The 25,647-nt window shown below is 39.2% G+C and overlaps 1 protein-coding gene across 2 annotated transcripts in view; it reads left to right on the top strand.

The window, feature by feature from the left end:
- Positions 1 to 25,647, top strand: part of LOC118852248 (gamma-secretase activating protein) — a 116,489-nt gene that overhangs the window by 60,157 nt on the left and 30,685 nt on the right. The window contains exons 20-25 of one of the 2 annotated variants that reach the window (XM_036761943.1): positions 11,932 to 12,060; positions 12,879 to 12,937; positions 13,638 to 13,669; positions 18,223 to 18,284; positions 21,765 to 21,866; positions 25,434 to 25,504. In XM_036761943.1, the coding sequence (XP_036617838.1) occupies positions 11,932 to 12,060; positions 12,879 to 12,937; positions 13,638 to 13,669; positions 18,223 to 18,284; positions 21,765 to 21,866; positions 25,434 to 25,504 (455 nt within the window). The remainder of the gene's footprint in view (positions 1 to 11,931; positions 12,061 to 12,878; positions 12,938 to 13,637; positions 13,670 to 18,222; positions 18,285 to 21,764; positions 21,867 to 25,433; positions 25,505 to 25,647) is intronic. The other variant, XM_036761944.1, reaches the window with a different exon arrangement.

Genomic DNA, 25,647 nt, shown 5'->3' with positions numbered 1-25,647 from the left:
GCCACCTAACTGGTGCTTTTATTTTTGTGAACTTCTAGGCCTTGCCAAAATAGTTTGTATGTGAGCTTAACTTATGGGGGCTCTTCATCAGCTTAGCTCTTCTGGCCATTTGCACATTTGGCTGCTCCTTTTTTCCATCTTTACATCCAATCAGATAACAGCCACTAAAAGAAGAGCAGTTGATGCTCCTATAAAATTAAGCCTGATGTTAACTTCATGCTTGTTTCTCCTTTCTCTGCCCACTTCCATGCCATTTCCCATGAGCCCATCTTAGCCACCTTACAACCGCTCACAGACACCGAAGTTAGGACCTCCCAGCTCCCCTCCCATCACCAGAGCAGCCTGTCAGTACATTCAGCAATTGTAAATCTTGGCTTAAGATCTGGACCCAGTCATCTCGCACACCCCTTCCTGCCCATGAACTACATCTATTCATGTCTCTGGAATCCAGTGGTTTCAGGAGGATTGTTGAGCACAATAGATAGAAGGAGGGAGTAGAGAAGGATATGTATGTAATTAAAAACTAGGGAGTATTTGAGCAGAGTTTCCTTGAAGATCCTTTGTTGTTTTTGGCACTGCCTCCTGTTAATTATAGGCTGGCGTGTACTGGGAAATCTCAATTTCTGGCAGTAAGCAGCGCATGTCAGCTAACTGTGCTTTCTTCCGTTATTGACTTTTGATTCTTTTGGACACACTAATATTAGACCAGGACCTAGACAGCTGGCGGGAAAGCTGGGAAGTGTTTGAGGTCACTGTGATGCAGTGGAGTGGGAAAACAGCAGCTGGGAGAAGGGTTTGGCGGTTAGGATTTTTGGTTCCCAAGAGGGGAACTTAAGCATAGACAGAAAAGCTATGTTGCTGGGCAGAAGTGTGGATAGCTGATGCCCTACTATGGAGTGGGCTGGGCTGGGGGGCAGGGAAAGAAAAAGAGGAATAAAAATTTGGTTGACAGCTTCCCACCCATCAATATATTCTGTAACAAATGACATTATTCCAGTCCAGAGTGAAAAAAGTGAATAATTTTTACCTTGCCTGTCATGTTCCCTTGCCACTCCCTGCTTTTCCTTCCACTTTCCCCACCTCTTTTTTTCTTTTGCTGCCTTTCTTCCTTTTCATTCATCTTCAGAAACAAAGGCTTTTAACAATACAGCTCCTGATATTTTTATTAGTTATTGTTTCCCAACTATTTTTATTCCTAAGGGAGACATGCTGCTAGGCATTTTTGCAGCTGGGGTAGATTCTAAGAGCGATGCCCTCCCTTTCCTCTCCTTTCCCCATTTTAACATGGAGTCAGGAACAGGGTGGGAATTGGTACAGAGACTGGCCCCAGAGTCAGGACTGCTTGGAGAGGTAAACTGAATGCCTTCTCCTTTAAAGTTGGCGCCATTCAGTGTCTAAGACTTAAACTGGTAGTATCGAGGTCTGGAAGAGGCCAGTCCTGGTGTCCCCAACCTAATTCTTCCCCTCTGCTGGGTCCTGGCATTACTTTTCCTCAATACATCTGTAAAATGAGAAGGCTGCATTTTGAATTAACCTAAGGCCCCCTTTAGCTTTAAATCAGTAAGTAGTGTAGTGGCCTCTCATTCTGAGTCACTTTTTTCTTTACTTATAATTTGAAATTAACGAACACCAAATAAAATGAACATATTTATATACATAATAGAATATAAAGGTTGTACATGAACCTACAGATCTTTATATATAGGTTGCCTGCCTTCCTTCCTTCCTTCCTTCTTTCCTTCCTTCCTTCCTTCCTTCCTCCCTTCCTTCCTTCCTTCTTTCCTTCCTTCCTTCCTTCTTTCCTTCCTCCCTTCCTTCCTTCCTCCCTCCCTCCCTCCCTCCCTTCGTTCCTTCCTTCCTCCCTCCCTTCCTTCCTTCCTCCCTTCCTCTTTCTTTCTTTCTTTCCTTTCTTTCTCCTTTACTCCTTTCCTCCCTTCCTTCCCTTCCCTTTTCTTACTCTCTTCCTTTTTTTCCTTCCTTCCTTTCTTCTTTCTCCCTCTCTCAATTTCTTTATTCCTTTCTCTTTTTCTATCTTCCTTCTTCCTTTCCCTCCTCCATTCCTCCCCTCCCTTCCTTTTCTCCTTCCTTTTTTCCTTCTTTCTCCCTCCCTCTCTCTTTCTCAATTTATTACTTTCTTTTTCTCTTTCTCCTTTCATCCCTCCCTTCCTTCTTTCCTTTCTTCCTCTCTTCCTCCCCTTTCCTTTCTTTCTTCCTTCCTTCCTTCCTTGCTTTCTTTCCTTCCTTCTTCCCTCCCTCTTTCTTTCTCTCTTTCTGTTTCTTCCTTCCTCCCTCCTTCTCTCCCTCTCTACCTTCTTTCCCTTCATTCCTTCCTCCCTTCCTTTCTCCCCTTTCCTTCCTTTTCCTTCCTTTCTTCCTTTCCTTCTTCCTTTCTCCCTTTCTCTCTTTCTCTCTGCCTCTTTCCTTCCCTCTCTCCCTCCCTTCCTCCATTCCTCCTTTCCTTCCCCTTCTTCCTTCTTTTCTTTCCTTCTTTCTCCCTCCCTCTTTCTCTTTCTTTTTCCCTTCCTTCCTTTTCTTTCTCTCTTTCTTCCTTTCTTTCTCTCTCTCTTTCTTTCTTTCTTTCTTTCTTTCTTTCTTTCTTTCTTTCTTTCTTCCTTCCTTCCTTCCTTCCTTCCTTCCTTTCTCTCTCTCTCTCTCCCCCTCTCTCTCTCTCTCCCCCTCTCCCTCTCTCTCTCCCTCTCCCTCTCTCTCTTTCTTTCTTCCTTACTTTTTCTTTCTTTCTCTCTCTTTCTTTTTCTTTCTCTCTTCCTGACTACCCCTTTCACCTACATATTCTTTTTATCTTGACTTCTATGACATTGTTCTCTTCTAGTTCTTCTATTTGTCTTTTTCTTCCTTTTCAGTCTCCTTTGCTGCTTAATCGTCAAATAAGATAATATTTGTAAAGCACTTAGCACAGTGGCATGTAGTAGGCACTTATTAAATGTTTGTTCCCTTCCCTTCATTCATATTCCATCCTCTTAGTCTCAATGTACCCCACACTCTGTCTTGAGCCTGGGTTCCAGACAAATTAGACTGTCGGCCAATCCTTGAACACATTCTGAGATTTTTTTTGCCTGTATACCTTTGCTCATATTTTTTTTTACATAGAATCATAGATTTAGATCTGAAGTCATTGAGTTCAACTTTATTATTATACAGATAAGAAAACTGAGTTAATTAACTTTTCCAGGGCCACATAGCTAGTTAAATGTCTGAGGCAAAATTTGAACTCTGGTCTCCCTGACTCTATCCCTTTTATCTAGTACTTTCTACTAATGGAACTTAGCTGCTTTTTCTTTATTTAAAGTTTCCTTCTACTCCCAGTCTCTAATTGGTGAAATTCTATCTGTCTTTCAGGGCTGTTAGGATACCCTCATGGCCTTCTGAAATAAAACAAGCATATTAGACATGAAAGGGAGTTCATTTAGTCTAGCCTCCTCATGTTATAGATGATAAAATGAAGACCCAGACAGGCAAAACTTGATTAAGGTCACTCAGGTAGATGGTGGCAAAAGAGGCCTAGAATCCAGACTTCCTTTCCTTGATGCGATGTCACACTCAGAGCTGGTTCCCAGACTAAGATGGTTTTCTTCCCTTTGACAGGACAGCACCTCAGATCTAGAATGTGCGATTTTCAGGTATTGCTGTGTGTGTCCTCTATCACAAGTGGTTCTGGTGATGAAGCAGCATGCTACGGAGAAGACAATGAAGGCTTTGAAGTTAGAGGATGTGTGTTCAAATCCTACCTTTGTCAATTACTGTTTATAAGTTCCTTGAGAGCAAAGGACTGTCTTTTGCTTCTTTTTTATACCCCCAGCACTTAGCACAGTGTTGGCACGTTTTTTGGTTGTTCAGTCGTTTTCAGTCATGTCTAGCTCTTTGTGACCTCATTTGGGGTATTTTTGGCAAAGACAGTTGGTTTGCTGTTTCCTTCTTCAGCTCATCTTACCGATGAAGAAACTGAGGCAGTCAGCGTTAAGTGACTTGCCCAGAGTCACACAGCTCATAGGTGTCTGAGGCCAGATTTGAACTAATGAAGATGATTCTTCCTGACTCCAGGCATGGAACTCTATCCACCTAGCTGCCCCTGCCTGGCACATAATAGGTGCTTAATAAATGTCTATTGAATTTACTGCCTGTGTGACCTTGGGCAAGTCACTTTACCTCTCTGATCCTTAGTGTCCTAACCTATAAAATAAGAAGCTTAGATTAGATGGCCTGTAAGGTGTTTTCCAGTTCATCTCTGAGGTCTGTTGGTCCACTTGTTCCATAGGACTAGGTGTGGACAAATTTCTTCTTGGAGTTTAACTAGGCAATTAAGGGAAAAGTAAAACAAATGAACAAACAAAAAGTGAAGAATTGATGAGTTTATAGAGCATCTATCTTATTCTATGTTGATGAGACCAAAGTGGAGGGAGTATTGGCACATGATTTTCTGTTTGCAGATGATTGTGTACTCAGTGCAGCCTCTGAAGCTGAGATGCAACAAAGTATGGATGATTCTCTGCTGCTTGCACTAATTTTAACCTAACAATTAACACCAAGAAAACAAAGGTGCTATAAGCCACCACCACACCATCCATACGTGGAATCATTAGTTACAGCAAATGGAGAAGTTTTGAATGCTGTGGATAAGTTCACTTACCTTGGTAGTGTACTTTCCTGGGATGTATGCATTGAAAATGAGGTTGCTGCACGAATTGCCAGAGCTAGCTCAGTGTTTGGAGGCTCGAAGGAAAGTGTGGGAGAAGTATTAAACTGACTACCAAGCCAAAAGTCTACAGAGCCGTTGTGATGACCTCATTGTTGTATGCCTGTGATACCTGGACATTATACCAGTGCCATGCCAAGAAACTGAAACACTTCCATTTGAATTGTCTTAGGAAGATTCTGAAGATCACCTCGCAGGATAAGATACCAGATACTGAAGTCCTTGCTCGAATCAAACTGCCAAGCATTCAAACTCTGCTTCAGAGAGTGCAACTCTGATGGGCTGGCCACATTGTTTGAAAGCAAAACGTACACTTGCCAAAAAGACTATTTTATGGAGAACTCACATAGGGCAAGCATTCACATGATGGTCAGAAGAAGCGATCCAAAGACACTCTCAAGGTCTCTCCTAAGAACTTTGGAATTGATTGTGTGACATGGGAGACAGTGGCACAGGACTGCCCAGCATGATGTGACCTCATCAGAGAAGGTGCTGGGCTCTATGAGCAAAGCAGAATTGAAGTAGCTCAAAAGAAACTCGAACTGCACAAATTTAGAGAATCCACCCCAAATGTTCACATAGACTACTTGTGTCCGACCTGTGGTAGAACATTCCGAGCTTGCATTGATATGATCAGCCACAGTCAGACACACTATAACTTGATTCTAGAATAGTGATGTCGTTTTGGTCGTCCTTGAAAATGAAGGACAACAACCACACTGACAGTATTCTAGCCATAAATAGGCTGACATCGCTTAAAAAAGGCATCCTTTTTCTCCTTTCTATTCCTTGCTTTAGCCATGTCTTAGGAACCATGGTTGAAGATGACACTTCCCCTTCTTAGGGAAATATACTAGATTCCTTGCCAGACTGATTTTCCTCTGCTGATTTTGTAGAGACCTCTACTGGCCTTGTCCTGACATCTCTGTGGCTACTCTTCTGGAAGTTCTTTCTCTATCCCATTTCTACATCTAGGTTGTTAGCCTCAAGCAGAGCTAATTTACTATCTTTTTGTTAAGCTAGTAAAATTTATGACCCTATGGCCTTGTGTTGAATTTCTAACTTTCTCTTTCTAAACACCTTCACTCTCAACCCATTCATGAAGCTTAGATGATAGTCACACCTTGGGTCTAATGAGTAACCACACCTTTATTAGACCAAGTCGCAAGATCAGCCAACTTTTCAGGTTAGCTTTTGATGAGTTGTTTCTCAGGTGTTTTTCCTTAGGAACAACTTTCCCATGTTTTCATTTTACATTTTACCCAGCAGCTCTTTATGTGACTTCATCATAAGCATGATACCTCCATAACTGCACAGCCCAGCACATCACCTGGAAATCTTGTGCATGCTTCTCCATGAATCCTCCATCAGAGTTGAAACAGAGACACAGAGAGACTGACACTTGAAGAGGCTGAGACTTAAGGCCAAAAGAGAAGGAAGATTGCAGTTCTTTATTTCTTAAGATCATCTTGCACCGTCCATTAAGTCTTGGCTGAAGACATAACATGTGCATTTAGCACTTAAAACCAAGAGAGGCAAACACTGCTGTATTGTATCTCTGAAAGTACTGAATAATAGCTAGCATTTATGCAGTTCCTTAATGTTTGCAGAGTGCTTTCCATGTGATTTCACTTAATCCTTACAACCACACTGTGAGGTAGGTGCCATTATTAGCCTCATTTTAGAGATGAGGAAATTGAGATTGAGAGAGATTGATTTGCCCAGAGGCACATGCATATCCTGATGTGAGGTCCAATATTCTATCCACTGGGCCACCTAGGTGCTCTAAATCTACAATAATCAATTGCAAAATGGGCTTTTTAAAAATAGGGTATAGTGGGACATGCCTGTAATCCTTGCCACCATCAGAGGCTGAGGCTGATAGATCACTTGAGCTTGGGAGTTTTGAGTTGTAGTAGGCTTAAAGCCAATTGGGTGTCTGAATTAAGTCTGGCACCAATATGGTGAACTCTTGGAATCAAGTGACTATCAGGCCACCTAAGGAGGGGTGAACAGTCCCAGGTCTGAAAAAAGTGAAGCAGGTCAAAGCTTCTGTCCTGATTGGGTCTGTGAGTGACCAGTGTGCTTCCATCCTGAGTAAAATAGAGAGACACATCTCCAGAAAACCCAGTAGAGTCAGGGCATTTAATTAGTTTTAGCATTCTGAAGCTCTCTGGTTAAGCAGGTGTGCACTTAGAGTGGCTTTTCTGGAATGCTGCGGAGGTATGAATGAACCATAAACCGTTACCCTTGTTATAACCACTGCAAATAAGACTGCCACAAAGTAAACTCAGGAGCATCAAGGCCCCACACAGGACCAGGTTGTCTCTTTGTAGAGGATGGATGTCCCTGTGCAGAGGAGCTCAGATTAGTATGGTGTACTTCTTTTATATGATACATACTTTTTAATGTTCTTCCCCCTCTATTAGTCTGTCTGTATTGGGGGATAAGGTTATAGATGTCACAAGTAAAAGCTGCTCCTGAGACAACTGGTGCCTTTAAAGTCCATTGACTAGCAATATTGGATCAGTGTTTCAACTTTGCCAACCCTCTCTTTGGGCACAGAATAAAACCGTTCTTTCTAGGCAGGCTCCCTTCTCCACAGGAGGATCCTGGTTAATTAGCAGACATTTTTGCTGCCAACATGCCTCTTAGAGATGAAAGGTAGATGTTTTCTCCTGGCACTAATTAGAAATGAGCACTGTGTAAAAAATTGTGAAAGGGATCTGGCAGTCCAATTCCTCCAAGAGAATCAAGACTTTAACTCTTTGGCTTAATTAATATCTGAGACTGCATTATGTATTGATTAGGTGTTGGACAGCTAGGTCACACAGACAGAGTGCCAGACCTGGAGTCAGGAAGACCTGAGTTCAACTCTGGTCTAGGCAAGTCGATTAACCCTGTTTACCTCAGTTTCCTCATCTGTAAAATGATCTGGAAAAGAAAATGGCAAACCACTCCAATATCTTTGCTGAGAAAACCCCAAATGGGGTCACAAAGAGTCAGACACAACTGAAAAGCAACTCAACAACAACAATAGATAGGTATTGATAAGTTGCTCGTATGTTTGGTTTTTTTTTTTGGTAGGAGTAAAGGGGACTGACCTATAACTTCACTGGTATAAGGAACCCTCAGTGAGCAAAGTCCTTCTACCAATGCAGATGAGCACTTGCTCTGCAACTTTCAGTCTTAATTTCCTGGGGCATTGAGAGATGGTGACTTGTCCTGGGTCACACAGCCAGTATGTGTCAAAGGAAGGACCCAATCCAATGCATCCTGGTTCTGAGGCCACCTCTCCACCCACCGCACCATACAATTTATCTACATAATCTTAGGAGAAAATTGAGATTTTTTTTTTTTTTTACTGAGCAGAGAGACTTGGAATCCTTTTCCTTCTTTCCTCCATACCTGATTCAGAATTCCCTGGCTCTAGTAAGTTTTTCCTAATTATCCCCACTATGCTCTGATCACTTCTTGACCTGGCTTTTTCCCCAGATTTGTATTATTCAATTGTCATTATATTCATAGGCGTATTCCTTTCTAACACATCATTTGTATGTCTTTTATAAAGGTGGTAAGTTTGCACAGTCAATAAGACAGCAAGTTTCTTTTAGCCTGGGAACACATCTTCTCTTTCTTTCATGTCCCTGATTTAGGGCACACTGAAGTTTTTTCAAAAAGTGGTCATGGATTGACTAATGTTTTGAGTTTTATGTAGATCCAGGATTGTAGTAACGGTAACCATACTGGCACACCCAGGATGGCTGCTAGCACAGGTGACAGGACCCCAGAAATGAAGATACAAAATACTAAATGTGACATAGGAGAAAAAGTACTTCATTTGAAGCCAGCAATCCTGGATTCTAATCCTGACTTCCACTGACCACCTATGAGACTTTGGGCAAACACTTTTGCCTCTCTAGGCCTGAGTTTCTTCACCAATAAAATGTGATGGATGAATTATATGAGCATAAGACCTCTTCCTCCATATATGGTTAGTGCTGTTTAAATTACCTTTGGTGGATCATATTATGTAAGGAATTTTCAGGAGATTTACCGTAACTGACCAGTAGATGTCAGGTCATTACCGTTTAATTATTTTATATTCCAGTTTATCAATTCCATTCCACCCTTCCCACCCCCTCCACCCCCACAGTGGCTACTTTTCATAGCAAAAGAGGCACCACAGTAGTGGCTTAACCATTGAGTTACAGTTTTTCCTCATTAATGCAATACTTCAGTTCAACAAACATTCAGTCAACTCTCACTGTGTGAGAAGCACTGTTTTAACTATTTGTGCCTTGACAAGGAAGGGAAATGAGGAAATACAGAATGAATCATAATAGATTTGTTTAGAATTCATGGGCGAGAAAAGATGAATGAAAGACAGTCTGTAGAATCACGGTTAGAATCAGATGTTCCAATTTCCCATGCTGGATTGTATCTTGTTCTCTCTGTTAAATGGTTGCCACTGGAGTATATGTCAGGGTTCTGAAACTACAGGTTGCATTGTGATTCAAAGAACTCCCCATCTCTGGGTCAAGACCAGGTTTAAATCTTGGCTATAACCCATTGTTAGCTCTGTCAAGCTTCTCTGAGCCTCTGTTTTCTTGTATGTAAAGTGAAAGTAATAATCCTGGCACTACACTTCACAGAGTTGTTGTGAGGGAAATGCTTTTTAAACCTTAAAACACTTTAAAATGTGAATTATGATGATGGCTAGTGTTGTGTCTTTACTAACAGTACATATAAGGATATTCCTTCTCAAGAAATTCTTGGTTCCTTTCAAGGCTCAGGTCAAGTGCCATCTTCTTTGGGAATCTCTTCTTGATACCTCTCCTCTTGCCTTCCTCATACACTTTCTCTCCCCCACCACCATACTGTTTTTGCATTTACTGTGATACGTTTTGTATTTGTTGTTTCCCGTCAGTAAAATGTAAGCTTCTGGAGGACAGGAACAGTTCTGCTTTTGACTTTGTAATCCCACCACAGTACCTGTCACAAGATAGCCACTCAACAAATTTTATTTAATCCTATGATTTTAACAAATTATAAAATCTCCAGTAAAAAAGATTTTGCCTTGTACTATTTTTGTTTACATTATTCATGTGTTCCATTCTGTCTTAAAATGAAGCCAGGAGTGTGAGTTCAATCCCCACAAGGAGCAATTATCTTCAGTCAGTTCGATGGTCACAGATTGTATGAACTCTAAGCATCAGCCAGAGAGTTCATAAATTCAAGCTAACAGTCAGGAGGGAGTCTGGGCAAGAAAGTGTGAATAGAATGCAAATCTTTCACTGTGAATAGAGAAAAAAAACCCTATTATTATTGTGTTAGTATTGGAGGACAACATGTACTTTCATGATTCTGTCATATCCCTCGAATTGTTAAATGAATATTTTCCTGCTCCAATAATTTTCCTCTTAAAATATCTAGAATTTAAGGACCAGGATAATAGATGATTAAATGTTATTGAAATTTAGAGTATGGAAGGAACTCTACAGATCATTTAGTCCATTACTTTAAAGACTTCAATTTAATGATTTTAAAGTCCATTTTAAAGATGAAAAAATGGAGCCCCTCTCAAAGTTAAGTGACTTATTCAAGTAAGAGCTGGAATTCCAACCTGAGTCCACTAATTTCAAATCTGTTGTTCTTTCCCACTAGACTACATTGCCTCCAAAAATGCATTTGTAATTTTATTTTTCCATTCTGCTTTGATGTGTTGTTTGGTGACTAAGAGGCTAGTTTAATTTATTTTTCTTTGTTGTATTTTGAGAATGTAAATAAGCTTAATGGATAAAATAAATCCACCTAAGAAGCCACAACTTTGGTTAACATTCTTTTGTGACTCTAAACGGGGCGATGGGGTGTATCACAAGGCAGAGAAATCTACAGTGAGCCAGCATGGTGGTGTAGAAAGAGTAATAGAATTTACAAAACTTAAGATCAAGCCTTAGGTCTGACATGAGCCTTGTGACCTTAGGTAAATTACAGCACCTCTCCAAGACTGTTTCCTTATCTGTAAAATGGAGATGATATTGAACACCACCTACCTCATAGGGAATGGTGCTTTGTAAACTAAAAACTGCTATTTAAATATGAACTACTACTATTATCACCTCTGGGGTGGAAACAACACAGTAGGCTTCCCCTGCTTAGCTATAAATCATTAAGCTATGAGTATAAAAGTCTCAGGTTATTCACTAGATATAAAAATAAGTATTCTTGGTTATGATTTAGAGAGAAAATGAAGAAAGTTCTCTTCTAGTTGGACTAAGGCATGTTCTTTTAGTTACTTTATTTTAAATTTTAGGGTGATTTTCCAGGTCAGAGCTTTACCCTGTTACCTCAGACATTAAAAGAACCAGCAATTCTGTGAGTTTTGATTCCCTTAGGTTTGAGAGCTTGGGTTAGATGAGGGATTCAAAGTTAGCCTATTTTTATATTGTGGCTCCCTTTGTCAGTCTGATAAAGCCTGTGGGCCTCTTCTTAGAATAATGTTTTCTAAATCTATAAAATAAACCATATAGGATTACAAAGGAAACCAACTCTATTAAATATAGTTATCACAATTTTTTTAAGTTCATGTAGCCTAGGTTAAGAAATTTAACAGACCCTTCAAACTGTAAAATTCTGGGATCACATATTCATTCTTTTTTTTTTGAAGGGGAGAAGGCAGGGCAACTGGAGTTAAGTGACTTATTCAAGGTCACACAGCTAGTAAATGTGTCAAGTGTCTGAGGTCACATTTGAACTCAGGTCCTCCTGACTCCAGGGCCAGTGCTCTACTCACTGCCCCCACATATTCATTCTTACAAGGCTTCAAGACATTAAGTAGACATGATATAGAGAATTTTGGAAAAGATAAGGGCACGAATAGCACAGGGATTGAATTGGTGAAAGGAATATCTCCACTAATCAAATCAAGTACCAGCAAAATGTCAGAGTAGCAAAATATTCCAGAATGCTATCATGTGTCGGGTAAAAAATACATTTACTTCCTTCTGTATGTATGTTCACTGTATATCTGGTACTTCATAGGCACTTAATAATGCTTGTTAATTGATTGATCAATTAATATTTTTATGTTTTAGTTTTTATCTCTTCTCTTCTTATGAAGTAGCGGCCTCAACTGCTCATCTTTTTTATTTATAAGAATTGGGGGAGCCTGGGCCTAATTTTGAGCTATGTTCATGGTATTTCTTTATATTTTACAGGTGCAGAGTTTCAAGGGCTACTGGGAAAAACTGAACTCCAATTTGGAATATGTCAAATATGCTAGACCATACTTACAGTATAGCAACAATGTAGTTAGGAGAGAGTGGAGGAACTTAATTTCAGAAGAGGTATGTAAGAGGTTGATGAGGTCTTTGGGTAGCAATCCTAGATTAACACAAAGCAGAAGGTGAAAATACATTTTTAGAGTTAGAAGAGCATTTTTTAAAACATCTTACCTTGTCCATTCAATTTGCTGATGAGGAAGCTATAGCCCAGACAGAATTAATGATTACATTACCCCAGACTGCATAACAGTCAATGGCAGTCCTGAGATTAGAACTCAATTCAAGTCTTCTGATTCTCAGTTGAGCATTTTTTCCATTAGTCCTGCTGCTCCTGGTGGCTAGGGATTATGGGACTGTGGGGTGCTATGCATATTCTTAGTTGAGATTTTAAAAATTGGAATTTCCATACTAGCAGGGGGTAATGGAATTCCCCATCTTTAGTTGGGCAGCTAGGTAAAATAATTGATAGAGCATTAGGCCTGAAGTCAGGAAGACCTGAGTCTAAATGCAGCCTTGGACAGTTACTGGTTGTATGACCCTGGACAAGTCACTTAACCTCTGCTTGCCTTAGTTTCCTCAACTGTAAAATGGAGATAATAATAGCACCTACCTCCCAGGATTGTTGTGAGTCTCAGCTGAGACAGTATTTGTAAAGCACTTAGCATGTTACTTGGCACATACCATGTACTATATAAATGCTTATTCCCTGCTAGCCTCCCTTATTCTCAAACTCATTGTTTCAGTTTTGGGGAACTAAATAAATAGCCATTTCCCCCCATATTTTGGAGATCTGACCTTTGGGACATCATATTATAAATATGAAAGGCAACCCCTATCCATATGGCTTTTATCTTTCACATCTTTAACATATCTCATTCTAGAAAAAAGGAAAAAGAAGATCTACTGTTTATTTCAGGAACATTCTTGAGAATGCTGTAAAGTAAGTTAACTCTTAAGTGTTATTGTCCATTTTAAAAAACTAGATATCATTTTTTGAAATAATCTTATTTAACCAAGCTAACGATAGATGATTGGGTTAGCTTTTTCTTCAATTGCGTATTCTCAGTAGAATGGAACAGCCCATTTATTGCATTTAGGTATCTAGATTCCATTACAAAAACAGGTAATTTTGGGGTAGGAAGAAGGTAGCTATAATAAGGAGAACACTAAGAAAATATTTCTATATTGAGCCTTGTTAACTTTCACTTGTCTGCCACCAGTAATAGGTAGGCTGGTTAAGAAGTTTTAGATTGCTAGCAAGCTTGGCCTTACTTTGAAGGTTTAATTAATATAATTTCTACAAACTGAGTCATCTCATAGGGGTAGAAGTGTGGGCCAAATTCTGACCTCTATTCTATCTTTTGTTTCTATTCTCTCCAGTACTCGAGAAGTGCAATTGTTGTAAATTGCTACAGAGGTTTAAGATGAAATAATGTTAGGTGATTTCATAATTGTTTAATATCACTTCTTTTGCCAAGTTAATTTAAATCATGAAGCTCTCAGCAGATAACAATTTCTACCATATTCTTTAGTATTTGAGGTATTTAAGTAGTAATTTCTTTGTGTGATATTATAGCCTTCCTTTTTTTTTCTCTTAATGCTCATATTTGGGAGTAACATAAATCAATTTTTCTCCATAGGGTGATTTCCAGTCTAGAAGCATGGACAGTAGGTAAGAAAAGACCTGAATGAAAACCTTCTCACTTTTAGCCTGAGCCCTTGTTTTTCTCCCCTCACCAATGGAGAGCAGAGGGAAATCTACGTATAGTTCATTCTGGGCTTTCCTATTTATATCCCTTTGTGGGATCTTAGTGAATCTAAGAGATGGCCATTTGGCTATTTATCTAAATAGTGAAGTTTCTCCTAATTTTGTGAGTTATTTCTGTAGGATACAATATTAGATTAAATGACTTTACAGTGGGCAGTTAATTCCTTTTTAAAAATCAAAAAAATTTTTTTCCACTTAATTCCATAGGAACTTATACTTAGCTAGATCTCTGATCTGTTCTGGGAAAGTAAGTGTTCATGATGATGAGATAGAATTCCCTTCACACCTCCTCATCTTATGCAATTCTTAGATAAATAGATATAGTTTAAGTGCATGTCAGGCACTGTACTAAGTGCTGGGGATACAAAAACAATAAAAATAAGTTGGTCCCTGATTTCAAGAAGCCTACATTTAATATGAGAAGACTAAATATAAAGGTAAGGTAGATAGTGGAAGAGAGAAGCAGAGCACTCACATGGGAAGTTATACAAGTATGGAGGTAAAGCAGACCAGAGTGAGTCCAGGAGGGAAGTAAACATTATGGTTGGGACTTGTCAAGATACAGAGATTCTGGGCAAGAATTTGCCAATTGGGACAGATAGATGGTGCAGTGAGTACAGCACCAGTCCTGGAGTCAGGAGGACCTGAGTTCAAATTTGGTCTCAGACACTTGACACACTTCCTAGCTGTGTGACCTTGGACAAATCACTTAACCCCAAATGCCCTGCCTTCCCCGCTCAAAAAAAAAAAAAAGAAAAAAGAAAAATATTGAATTAGTAAGTAAAACTAAGAGCTGGTTTTAAAAAAAAAGAATTTGCCAATCATCTAGTTAGTCTCTAGATTATATCTTGTTAATGTCTTTCCACAAATCCTCCATAAAAGATCCATCCAAAATGCTGGAGGTCTTTCTTTGATTCTTTGGCACCTTAGGGTTCCATTTGTTTTCTCTCACTCTTGCTCTATGACTGGCCCACCTCTTTATTCAGTCATAAGTTCCTTGAGAATTCATTTTATGCAACTTCTTGCACATAAATTAAGATTGATAGTATCTTGTAGCCAACCTTAATTCATGTACTGACTATGAATGAAGAAATAAAGCATTTATTAAGCACTTAATTATGTGCAAAGTGCTGGGTTATGTGCTGAGGATATAGATAGAAAAGCAAGACAGTCCCTGCCCTCAAGGAGCTCATATTCTAATGCATCTTCCCATTGCCTTTTGGGTCAGATCATAGCGTTCTATAATTTACAGCCATTTAGTGGCACTGGGAAAATAGCAATATTAAAGAGATTGGCTTTTGTACCAGTGAGGATCTTGAGAGCACTGAATGTATTACAGTTTTCCAAACACAGTTCAATCTCTTCTACTTAGTTCTGGGTCCAGTTTTCTGCCTGCAGGATTTATGTAAAATATATGTATGTTGCTGTGCTCACTCAATGGAGTTGTCCATCCAATTTCAAGATAGGTTTTTCACGCTTTTTGACTTTCCACTGTGGATGGTTGGATCACTCTGATTTTTATAGATTTCACTAAGAAGGCTTTGTGTTATTCAGGGCATTAATCCAGTTAGTACAATGCCAAACATGGATGACTCATGAAACAATGTGATATTTTGCTCATGTCAGTTAGCCAACTGATTTTACAGCAGGGTTTTATGATTTTAAGGTGACATTTGGCTATGCTATATTAATGTTATTAGTCTGAAACTGGCAGGTAGCTAGGTGGTGCAGTGGAGAGAGTGTGAGGTCAAGTCAGGAAGACTCATCTTCATGAGTTCAAATCTGACTTCAACACCTACTAGCTGTGTGACCCTGGGCAAGTCACTTAACCCTGTTTGCCTCAGTTTGCTGATCTGTAAAATGAGCTGGAGAAGGAAATGGCAAATCACTTCAGTATCTTTGCCAAGAAAACTCCAAATGGGGTCATAAAGAGTTAAACGCAACTGAAATGACCGAACGGCAACATATGAAACTGGTTGCCCGGGCCATTCTTGTAGAGGCCTGCTTTTAACAGCAGCATCTACTTAAGGAAGTCACTTGCTTTTGAGCTCTTATTTCTCTAACTATATAATGTGTAGCTTCCCTTCTTTCCTCAGCATCCATTAGCATAAAATCTTCCCATCCTTTCTGTATTCTTCATATTCATTGTTTCTCATAGTACACTATGTTTTTGGTACATTGTATTTTTGTACCACAATTTGTTCAGCCATTTGTCATTCGTTGGGCATTCACTTTGTTTTTCATGCTTTGCTACTATAAAAAGGGCTGTTATAAATATTTTAATATGTTTGGCGTGAAGGGTATCTTTCTTTTTATCTTTGACCTACTAAGTATTGGGATGATTAGATGGTAGGGACATTTTAGCCCTTTGGTTTATATTTCTCTTGTCAGTGATTCAAAGAAGTCTTTTGTACAGTTTCTTATTCTTAAGAACTGTTTTGAACTTCAGCAGATACATTGTCGCTAAGAGTTGCAGCCATCATAAGCACAGGTTCACAAGGGCTGTCAGGGTGAAATTATCTTCAACCACAGGCTGACAGTGCCCAAGTTTATTTAATAGTACTCACCGAGGTGTGCAGTCTTATGTTAATTTCCCTGGGAGATTTAAAACTTCCCCTGTCTAAAGCAGAGGCTTCCTCCCACTGGCACTACAACAGAGGTTGTCAGTGCCTTTCACTAGAAACATAAGGGTGATGAGACGCCAGTTGACTCTAGTCCTGTTGGAAACGGCTTTCACAGTCTCCTAAATGTTTCCATATTGACTGAAGTTCCCGTGTTTACCAGCCCCATCCCTCTGCCTCCTCACTGACATCACTTGTCCCTGTGTCTGGATTGCTGGTCATCCTCTCTTATGGTGCTTAAGGAAACCTTGTGTTGGTCTCATGTGTTGTGGTTAAACTATTTGCTGGGAGGGAAGCATTGTCATTGCCGGAAACTGAATCTGCTGTGTGAGATCTAGTGGCACTATGCTTTTGTATCCTTCTATTTCATCATCAACTTAAGGACTAGACAAGATGGCAGCAAAATGTGACTGAGATGTAGCCATCTTTTGCTGAAATATGACAGAAATGTGACCATTTTTTTGGTGAAAGGAACCCTATGTTCTAGGACCATGCCATGGATGTGCTTGACCAGTGTTTCTTAGCCCCCTTGACCCATCTATCACTCAGCTTTAACCATTTTCCCGATCCCGAATCCATGTAGCTTTGAAGTAAAGGCAGGGATGTCACAGCAAGTAGATAATTCTTCTTTGTAATGATTTTTTTCCATTGAATGAAAACACACGTTTTCTTCCTTCTACCACTGAAAAAGAAAGAAAAGCAAAACTTTTGTTAGAAACAGTTATAGTCAAATAAGAGAAATTCCTATATTGGCCATAGTAAAAAATATGTCTCAGTCTGCTTTCTGAGTCCATCATTCCTCTCATAGGAAGGAGGTAGCATGTTTCATCATGAGTCCTCTGGAACTGTGGTTGGTTATTGTGTTGATCAGAACTCTTAAGTCTTTCACAGTTGTTTTACTTGACAACGTTATTATTATTGTATACATTGTTTTTCTTTGACAACCAAGGTTAGCATCAGTTCATACAAATCTTCCCAGGTTTCTCTGAAAACGTCCCCCTTGTTATTTCTTATATCAAAATGGTATTCCATCACACTCATACTACTATATCTTGTTCAGCAATTCCCTGGTTAATGGGCATCCCCTCTGTTCCCTGTTCTTTGCAAATGCAAAAAGAGCATAGCAAATAATTCTTATAGGACCTGTGTTCTCCTTACTTCCTAGCCCCTCAGCTTGTTTGGTGCAACATGTCAACTTGGAAGTGGAAAATCTTTTTAACATCGCATACTACATTTCCCACTCTGATCAAGTTACTTTCTAAGCTAAGTAACTCATGTTTAGATGGGCTAAGATGCTAATCCAAAACACATTTCTTCCAAACTAAAGTTAGCAACCTCAGTGCCAGCGTACTCTCTGGGAGAGAGAGAGAGATGGAGGTGGACCAAGCCTTGTCCTATCCTGGTTTATTGTCTCCTTAGTTAATAAAATATCTTTATCCTTCTGATTCTAATGACTAACCCCTTCTTAAGTAATGGAATATGGTTTCATTTTTCCACTCAGACACTAGGGTTTTAATGTCTGAGAGGAAAAACGAAAGTGGACCCTATCAGGCTTGGGCATCTTTCTTTTTCACCTTTCCATCCTTTCATTCTTCCTCTCACAGAGGTCTTGGCATCTCTTCTGAATTTATATAGGAGCCACAGTCTGACATCTGTAAAATCTTCCATCCCTCAAGTATCTCCCAGTGAACCAGTGGAGGAAAGTGTAGTTTATAATTTCCAATGCCTCTTATTTTTGAGGAGGGGGCAGGGGGAAGGAGTTGGTGTTGATGATTGGAAAACATATAGTAACCATGAAAATATCTGTTGTCTAAATAGTGCTCTGTTTTATTTCAGAGCCACGATTAGTTCCCCTCTTCCAGGAGGAAGATAATCAGCAGAGACTACTCATCGGACTGGTATGTATTCTATGAGTTGATAGTATGCCAGGGTGCTCTGGACCCTGTGATAGACAAAAAGTCAGTTTCTGTTGTTTTATTTTAGCATTTTTAAAATTACAGGACAAGGAAAGAGGGAAGTCTTATAATTTCTTTTAGTGATTTCAAAGTAAAAAAAAAACAGTGTCACTAAATTACAGAATCCCAAGTTTTCTAGAATAAATGAATAAAGAAGTGTTTATCACTGTGCTAAGTACTGGAGATACAAATATGAGAATGAAACAGAACAGACCCTCAAGGAATTGATATTCCAGTGGGTGAGACAATACAGATATGGAAGTAGAGGCTAGAAGAAAAGAGTTTCTGGAAAATTACAGGGGTGGTGAGTTGATCCATAGGAAAGTCAACAGATATCCTTTTTTAGGAACCATGGTAATATGGTAGGATTGCTTTGATTTCCTAGCCCAGACGAAGAGATAGAAAAAAGGGGCATGAAGGGGTAGGTTGGGGGGGGATTTATGCCAAAAATCTATTCATCTATGGATCTATCCAATATAGGTGCTTATATAGTGTATTCTAAAGAATTTAATTATACTTGAATTATATTTGACTTTTATTTAGGATTTCATTTGGGCTTTGGAGCTCATGCTTTCATGCAGACATGAATCTGCTGAATTCTAACCTATCTTAGGGGTTTATTCTTTACTCGGGGAGGAGGGAAGGGGAATTAGTGAGTGTAGTGCTGCAGGGGTGTGTGTGTCTGTGTCTGTGTGTGTGTAAACTGTGAGCAAGTAGACTTTAAACCCCGTGTTCTCTTACTTTCTGTTCCCCTCAGCCTAACTAATACAACTTAGTAACTTGGGGGAGAAAGATTTATTTGATGTAACATTTGATACCATTCTCCTCCTCTTAATCAAGCTGTTTTTGTAAGTGTAGTAACTCATTTGAAGATGAGGTGTGATTGTCAGCTAGAACATACACCTACATACCTCTCTGCCCCTCTTAACTTGGTTAGCTCCAGTGACAATATCCACATACCAGTACTCTGTGCACCGATTCCCCACCCCCGTTCTCAACTTCCATTCACCCCCTGTGATAGGCAATGACAGAAATTTATAAAAGAAAGAAAATCAGGTAGTCTGACAAGGGCTGGTTTGAAGCATGATAGAGGGGCATATATGATAATACCTTAGATGCTTATTGACTTGTGATCAAATACCTGAAATACTCAGAGCCTCCATTTCCTTGTCTGTAAAATGGGTGTCATCAAACTTGCTGTGCCCACCTCATGGGGCTGCAGTGAGGTTCACTAAACTTAAAGTATTGTATAAATGTAAATCTTTTTTTTTTTTTGGAAGGGGGAAGACAGAGCAATTGGGGTTAAGTGACTTACCCAAGGTCACACAGCTAGTAAATGTGTCAAATGTCTGAGGCTGGATTGGTACTCAAGTCCTCCTGACTCCAGGACCAGTGCTCTACTCACTGAGCCACCTAGCTGCCCCATTTAAATGTAAATCTTCCTTATTTCATGTCTTATTTTGGCTTTAGGGGATTTAGATGAGATTACCTCTTATAATGTTTTCTAGAAGATGGATCAATGACTTTGGAATTTACATGAGGACATTAGGGCAAGAAATAAGGCCCAAATTTTCTGGAGTAGTAAAAACACTGAACTTGGTTTGGGATCTAGGTATGATTTTTATTAGAATGTCCAGTGTTATAGACGCTGAGAGAGAGAGCCTTTTTAACCAGTCATCCTGCTAAGAGAGAACAATGAAAATTATGAACAATTGAGCCCAGGCCCCAGAGGGAATGGGATTTGTCTCATTCACTAGGTCCTATGTTTGGGACTGTTTAAATAACAGACATAGAACTTGAATGTTTCAGGAACCTTGTTCCTCTTTGATGAAGATGAAAGATCATCTTGATGGTGTAATTTTCATGGAGTGTCACTAGGGGTCAGCAGCCTCTTTTTGTTCAAAGTGCCACCAGTTAAATATTGCTTCTGAGTGCTCTAGGAAGGACTAGGTCCATAAGGGTGGGCAACTTGTGGCCTCCAGGCCACATGTGGCTTTCTAGTTCCTTGGGTGCGGCCTTTTAACTGAGTCCAAGTTTTACAGAACAAATCCTTTTATATTTTTATTATATATGTATATATTAAATTATATATATATGTATATATATATACATATATAATTATATTGCTAAGGGGATTTGTTCAGTCAAAGGGTCACACTTGAGGAACTAGAGGGCCACATGTGACCTCAAGGCCACAGGTTTCCCACCCCTGGTCTAGGAAATATGCAAAGAAGGAGGAAAAGAGAAAAAGAAAAGAAGAAGAAAGAAGATAGAAGAGGGGGAGAACAGCATCAGTGGTGTTACAGTTGCCTGTCTCCACAGATTTGCAGAATATGGAAACAGGGCTATTTTAGGGCAATGAAATGAGTAATAGATTTATTACCGTGGTATAATGTGTGTGTGTGTGTGTGTGTGTGTGTGTGTGTGTGTGTGTGTTTGCTTTATTTAGTGTATCTGGTTTGGATTGGCAAGGAGATTTATCACTTGTATTTTCTTCTCTTAAGATCATTTGCCCTGATCTATGTGAAAACCAGGTTATTAAGCAGTTGACCGTATTGGGCTGTCTAGAGAGGCAGAGTAATTCAGTAGATAGAGTTGGAGTCAGAAAGATCTGGGTTCAAATGGTGTCCTTGACACTTTCTAACTCTGTGACTGGGGGCAAGCCTCTTAATCTCTCTGAACCGCTATTTCCAGAGCAGAGATAAGGAGATCCATGTAAGAGATATGGAGGTAGAATCAATAAGCCTCCACAAGTGATTGGCTATGAGTGCTTGGCATTTGTCCAATGAGGATGCTACGCATCCTGCCTACTTATATTGTGAATCAAATGAGATCCTATAGGATCAGAGCTGGATGGAAACTTAGAGTCAACCATCTAAGAGCCTAGCTCCCTCATTTGAGAGATGAGGAAACTGAGACCAAGAGGGGTGAAAGGACTTGGTTGGGTCACATAGATACTAAGTTTAATTGACAGCATTTGAACCCAGATCCTCTGACTCCAAGTCCAGTGTTCTTAGCATTGTAACATGCTACCACATGCTTACCACTGTGACTTACCCACCCAGTGGGTATGAGAGACCTGGCCACTGTAAGGTATCCTACCAAAACGGAAGGTGTCAAAAGACTGGCACTTTTATCCTCATCCATTTAGTAACTCTAGGCAAAGTGAAAGTAGCATCAATAGAAAGTTGCAGACCCTAATAATTTAGCCTCTGTGCTTTGTGGGCAACTGGGGGAACATTGAGTGTGAAGGGAATTCTTTTTACACCGTGTTTTATGTGTCAGTTGGCTCCTTGGAATGACTTGTGAAATTCAGACCCTCTTGGGAAAAGGTGATAAAATTGTTTTGCTTATTCTGGTATAAGAGACTAAGCTGTATCTTGTGTGTCTAACTATTCTTTTAAAAAAATTTAAAAAAAACAGATGGCCTCTGAGCTGAAAGAGCATCTTTTACGGAATCTACCTGTACAGTTCATAGGAAAGAAGAAAATTGAACAGTTAGTCCTGGACTATGTTTCAAAAATGGTTGGTTTTTCTGTTTTTATCATCTGTTCAGTGAATCTTATTATGTTTCTGTAATTTCCACACACCTCCGCCTTTTGTTTTGTCATCTTGCAATATGCCAAATATTCATTGATTTAACAATTTTGCCTTTCTCCATATCCCCAGTGATTAGCACAGTGCTTGACACATAACAGGGACTTAATAAATGTTTGTTGACTGACAATGTTACAGAATTGCAAGAAGTACATACAGTATATTTCTATTGCCCCAAGGAACTTACAGTGATAAAATATTGGAAAGAATATGTGCATACACATTTATTTGATTCTGGTAAATAGTTAATAGCTTCTTTTTAAAAACATTATTTATTTATTTAATATTTTTAGTTTTCAGCATTGATTTTCATAAGAGTTTGAATTACAAATTTTCTCCCCATTTCCCCCCCCCCACTCCAAGATGGCACATATTCTGATTGCCCTGTTCCCCCGTCAGCCCTCCCTTCTGTCACCTCACTCCCAACCCCGCCCCCGTCCCCTTTTCCCTTATTTTCTTGTAGGGCAAGATAGCCTGTATATCTTACTTCCTAGTTGCATGCAAAAACTTTTTTTTTGAACATCTGCTTTTAAAACTTTGAGTTCCAAATTTTCTCCCCTCTTCCCTCCCCACCCACCCTCCTTAAGAAGGCAAGCAAATCAACATAGGCCAGATGTGTATCATTATGCAAAACCCTTCCGCAATACTCATGTTGTGAAAGACTAACTATATTTTGCTCCTTCCTGTCCTATCCCCCTTTATTGAATTTTCTCCCTTGACCCTGTCCCTTTTCAAAAGTGTTTGCTTTTGATTACCTCTTCCCCCTATCTGCCCTCCCTTCTATCTTCCCCCCTTTTTTAATCTCCTTCCTCTTTCTTTCCTGTGGGGTAAAATACCCAATTGAGTGTGTATGGTATTCCCTCCTCAGGTCAAATCCGATGAGAGCAAGATTCACTCATTCCCCCTCACCTGCCCCCTCTTCCCTTCCTACAGAACTGCTTTTTCTTGCCACTTTTATGTGAGATAATTTACCCCATTCTATCTCTCCCTTTCTCCCTCTCTCAATGTATTCCTCTCTCATCCCTTAATTTGATTTTATTTTTTTAGATATCATCCCTTCATATTCAACTCACCCTGTGCCCTCTGTCTATATATATGTATTCCCTTCAGCTCCCCTAATACTGAGGTCTCATGAATTATACACATCATCTTTCCATGTAGGAATGTAAACAAAACGGTTCAACTTTAGTAAGTCCCTTATGATTTCTCTTTCTTGGTTACCTTTTCATGCTTCTCTTGATTCTTGTGTTTGAAAATCAAATTTTCTATTCAGCTCTGGTCTTTTCACTGAGAAAGCTTGAAAGTCCTCTATTTTATTGAAAATCCATATTTTGCCTTGAAGCATGATACTCAGTTTTGCTGGGTAGGTGATTCTTCGTTTTAATCCTAGCTCCATTGATCTCCGGAATATCATATTCCAAGCCCTTCGATCCCTTAATGTAGAAGCTTCTAGATCTTGTATTGTCCTGATTATGTTTCCACAATACTCAAATTGTTTCTTTCTGGCTGCTTGCAGTATTTTCTCCTTGATCTGGGAGCTCTGGAACTTGGCGACAATATTCCTAGGAGTTTTCTTTTTGGAATCTACTTGAGGAAGCGATCAGTGGATTCTTTCAATTTTTATTTTACCCTCTGGCTCTAGAATATCAGGGCAGTTCTCCTTGATAATTTCTTGAAAGATGATATCTAGGCTCTTTTTTTGATCATGGCTTTCAGGTAGTCCAATAATTTTTAAATTCTCTCTCCTGGATCTATTTTCCAGGTCAGTGGTTTTTCCAATGAGATATTTCACAGTTAATCGCTTCTAAATCATATAAAGGTCCTTTAATGAAATGGAGACTGGAGTTTCCAGAATAATTGATACTTACAATGTAGGCCCACAGAGCTTTATGAATAGCAGTAATGATTTCTATATCCTGTCATTTATGACTATATTTTGATTAGCCATTATCTGCATTACCATAATAATGTGAGTCAGTCACTACTACTATCCTTGGTGTGGGTGGATGGTTTGGATTTTGAGACTGTCTTGTTCTTCCGAAATATAGGAAGCTGAAGCTTTTTTAAAAAATTGGTGGCAGGATGGAAATAATATAATTATATTTTTATTGGAAAATTTTTACGTAGATGTGTTTGTAAGTGTCACAGTGAATAAGAGTGCTGGGCTTGGAGTCAGGAAAACCTGAGTTCAAATGATAGGTCAGTTACTCAGTTTTTCTCAGTCTCAGCTTCATCATCTGCACCCACCTCTAATGTTGTTGTGAGAATCAAATTAATTAACGTATGTAAAACACTTTGCAAACCTTAAAGCACTGTATAAATGCCAGTTGTTATGTCATTCAGTCAGTCAGCAAGTATTTATTAAGCCAGTGGTTGTTTAGTTGTTTCAATTGTGTTTGACTCTTCATGACCCCATTATGAGCCAGGCACTGTGCTAATTTCCGAGTTCAATGTACATTAACTCATTAGATACAGTAACCTCTTAGAGTAGGTTTTATATATATATATATATGTATATATATATATATATACACATATATATATATATACGTATATATAAAGAGAGAGAATATATATACCCAATGCACACATAAAGCCAACAATCATAAATATTTCTTCACATTTAGTCAGGTCTAGTTTTCAATCAGCTAATTTGCACATAGGATTTATGACATATGGAGTATCCCAAAAGCTTCAGTAGCTTAAAACTGGACTAAACTTTTGAGACACCTCACATATATTTAGCTTACTGAATAGTCTAATATCTAAAGCGGGCAAGAACAATTAATGGGGATTTAATTAATGTAATTAATGTAAAATGTAAAATTAATGTAAAATGGGGATAGCAATACTTTTATTATCTATTTCACAGGGTTGTTGTGAGGAAAGCCCTCTGAAAATCTTAAAGTGCTACATAAATTTGAGCAATTATTTTAAATGATTATCATTCTTTTATGATAACTTTTGTCATCTCAATTATTTGTTGGTTTGAGCTAAATTTTTCTGCCATCTTTATAGTCAGTAGTGCTTACCAGTGACAGAAAATGTTTTTGTGTTTCACAATTATATTTGGATTTCATTTGGGAATTACTCAGTAGGGAGTGGAATCCCAGTTAGCATTTTTACCTACAATACTTGTGACTGAGTCATATAGGAAGTAATTAACAGAGGGGTTGGAATGAAGAAGTGGGAAAGTCTTCCTGTAAAAGATGGGATTTTAGCTGAATTTTAGTTACATTCTTTTCTTAGACAGTTATGTTCATTTTCAGTTTTTCCATTTTTGGATGCTGGTACCAAAGAAGTGGCTTCAGAGGGACTCTTCATGTGTCCCAGCCACAGCATCAATACCAGCTGCAGTGAACAAGTTGGGCCAACACTTGGCAGGGCCTGTGTTGTTGAAATGGAACTGTGAGGGAAACTCCATTCAGGGGAGGTTAATTACTTTCCTCCTCTGGCGGTCGGGTCTCACATGTTTCCTCTTCTCTTGTACTGTAGCTGGACCTCCTTTGCCAGATGCTGGAAACTATCTGGAGGAAACACAATCTTCATTCCTGGGTTTTCCACTTGTATGCAAGTATTTCTTATTCTTGGTGTGTCACGTGGTACAAAGGGTCAAAACAATTCTAGGCTGCTGTGTCCTGTTAAGGGACGTTTTGTACTTTACTTCCACCCACTCCCACTCCTTACTCCCCCCTCCCCATTCTCTTAG

This window comes from Trichosurus vulpecula, chromosome 5 (genome assembly GCF_011100635.1).
Source record: "Trichosurus vulpecula isolate mTriVul1 chromosome 5, mTriVul1.pri, whole genome shotgun sequence".
NCBI lineage: Eukaryota > Metazoa > Chordata > Mammalia > Diprotodontia > Phalangeridae > Trichosurus > Trichosurus vulpecula.
Note: the sequence above shows the minus strand (reverse complement) of the source record. Positions and strands in the feature narration are given on the sequence as shown.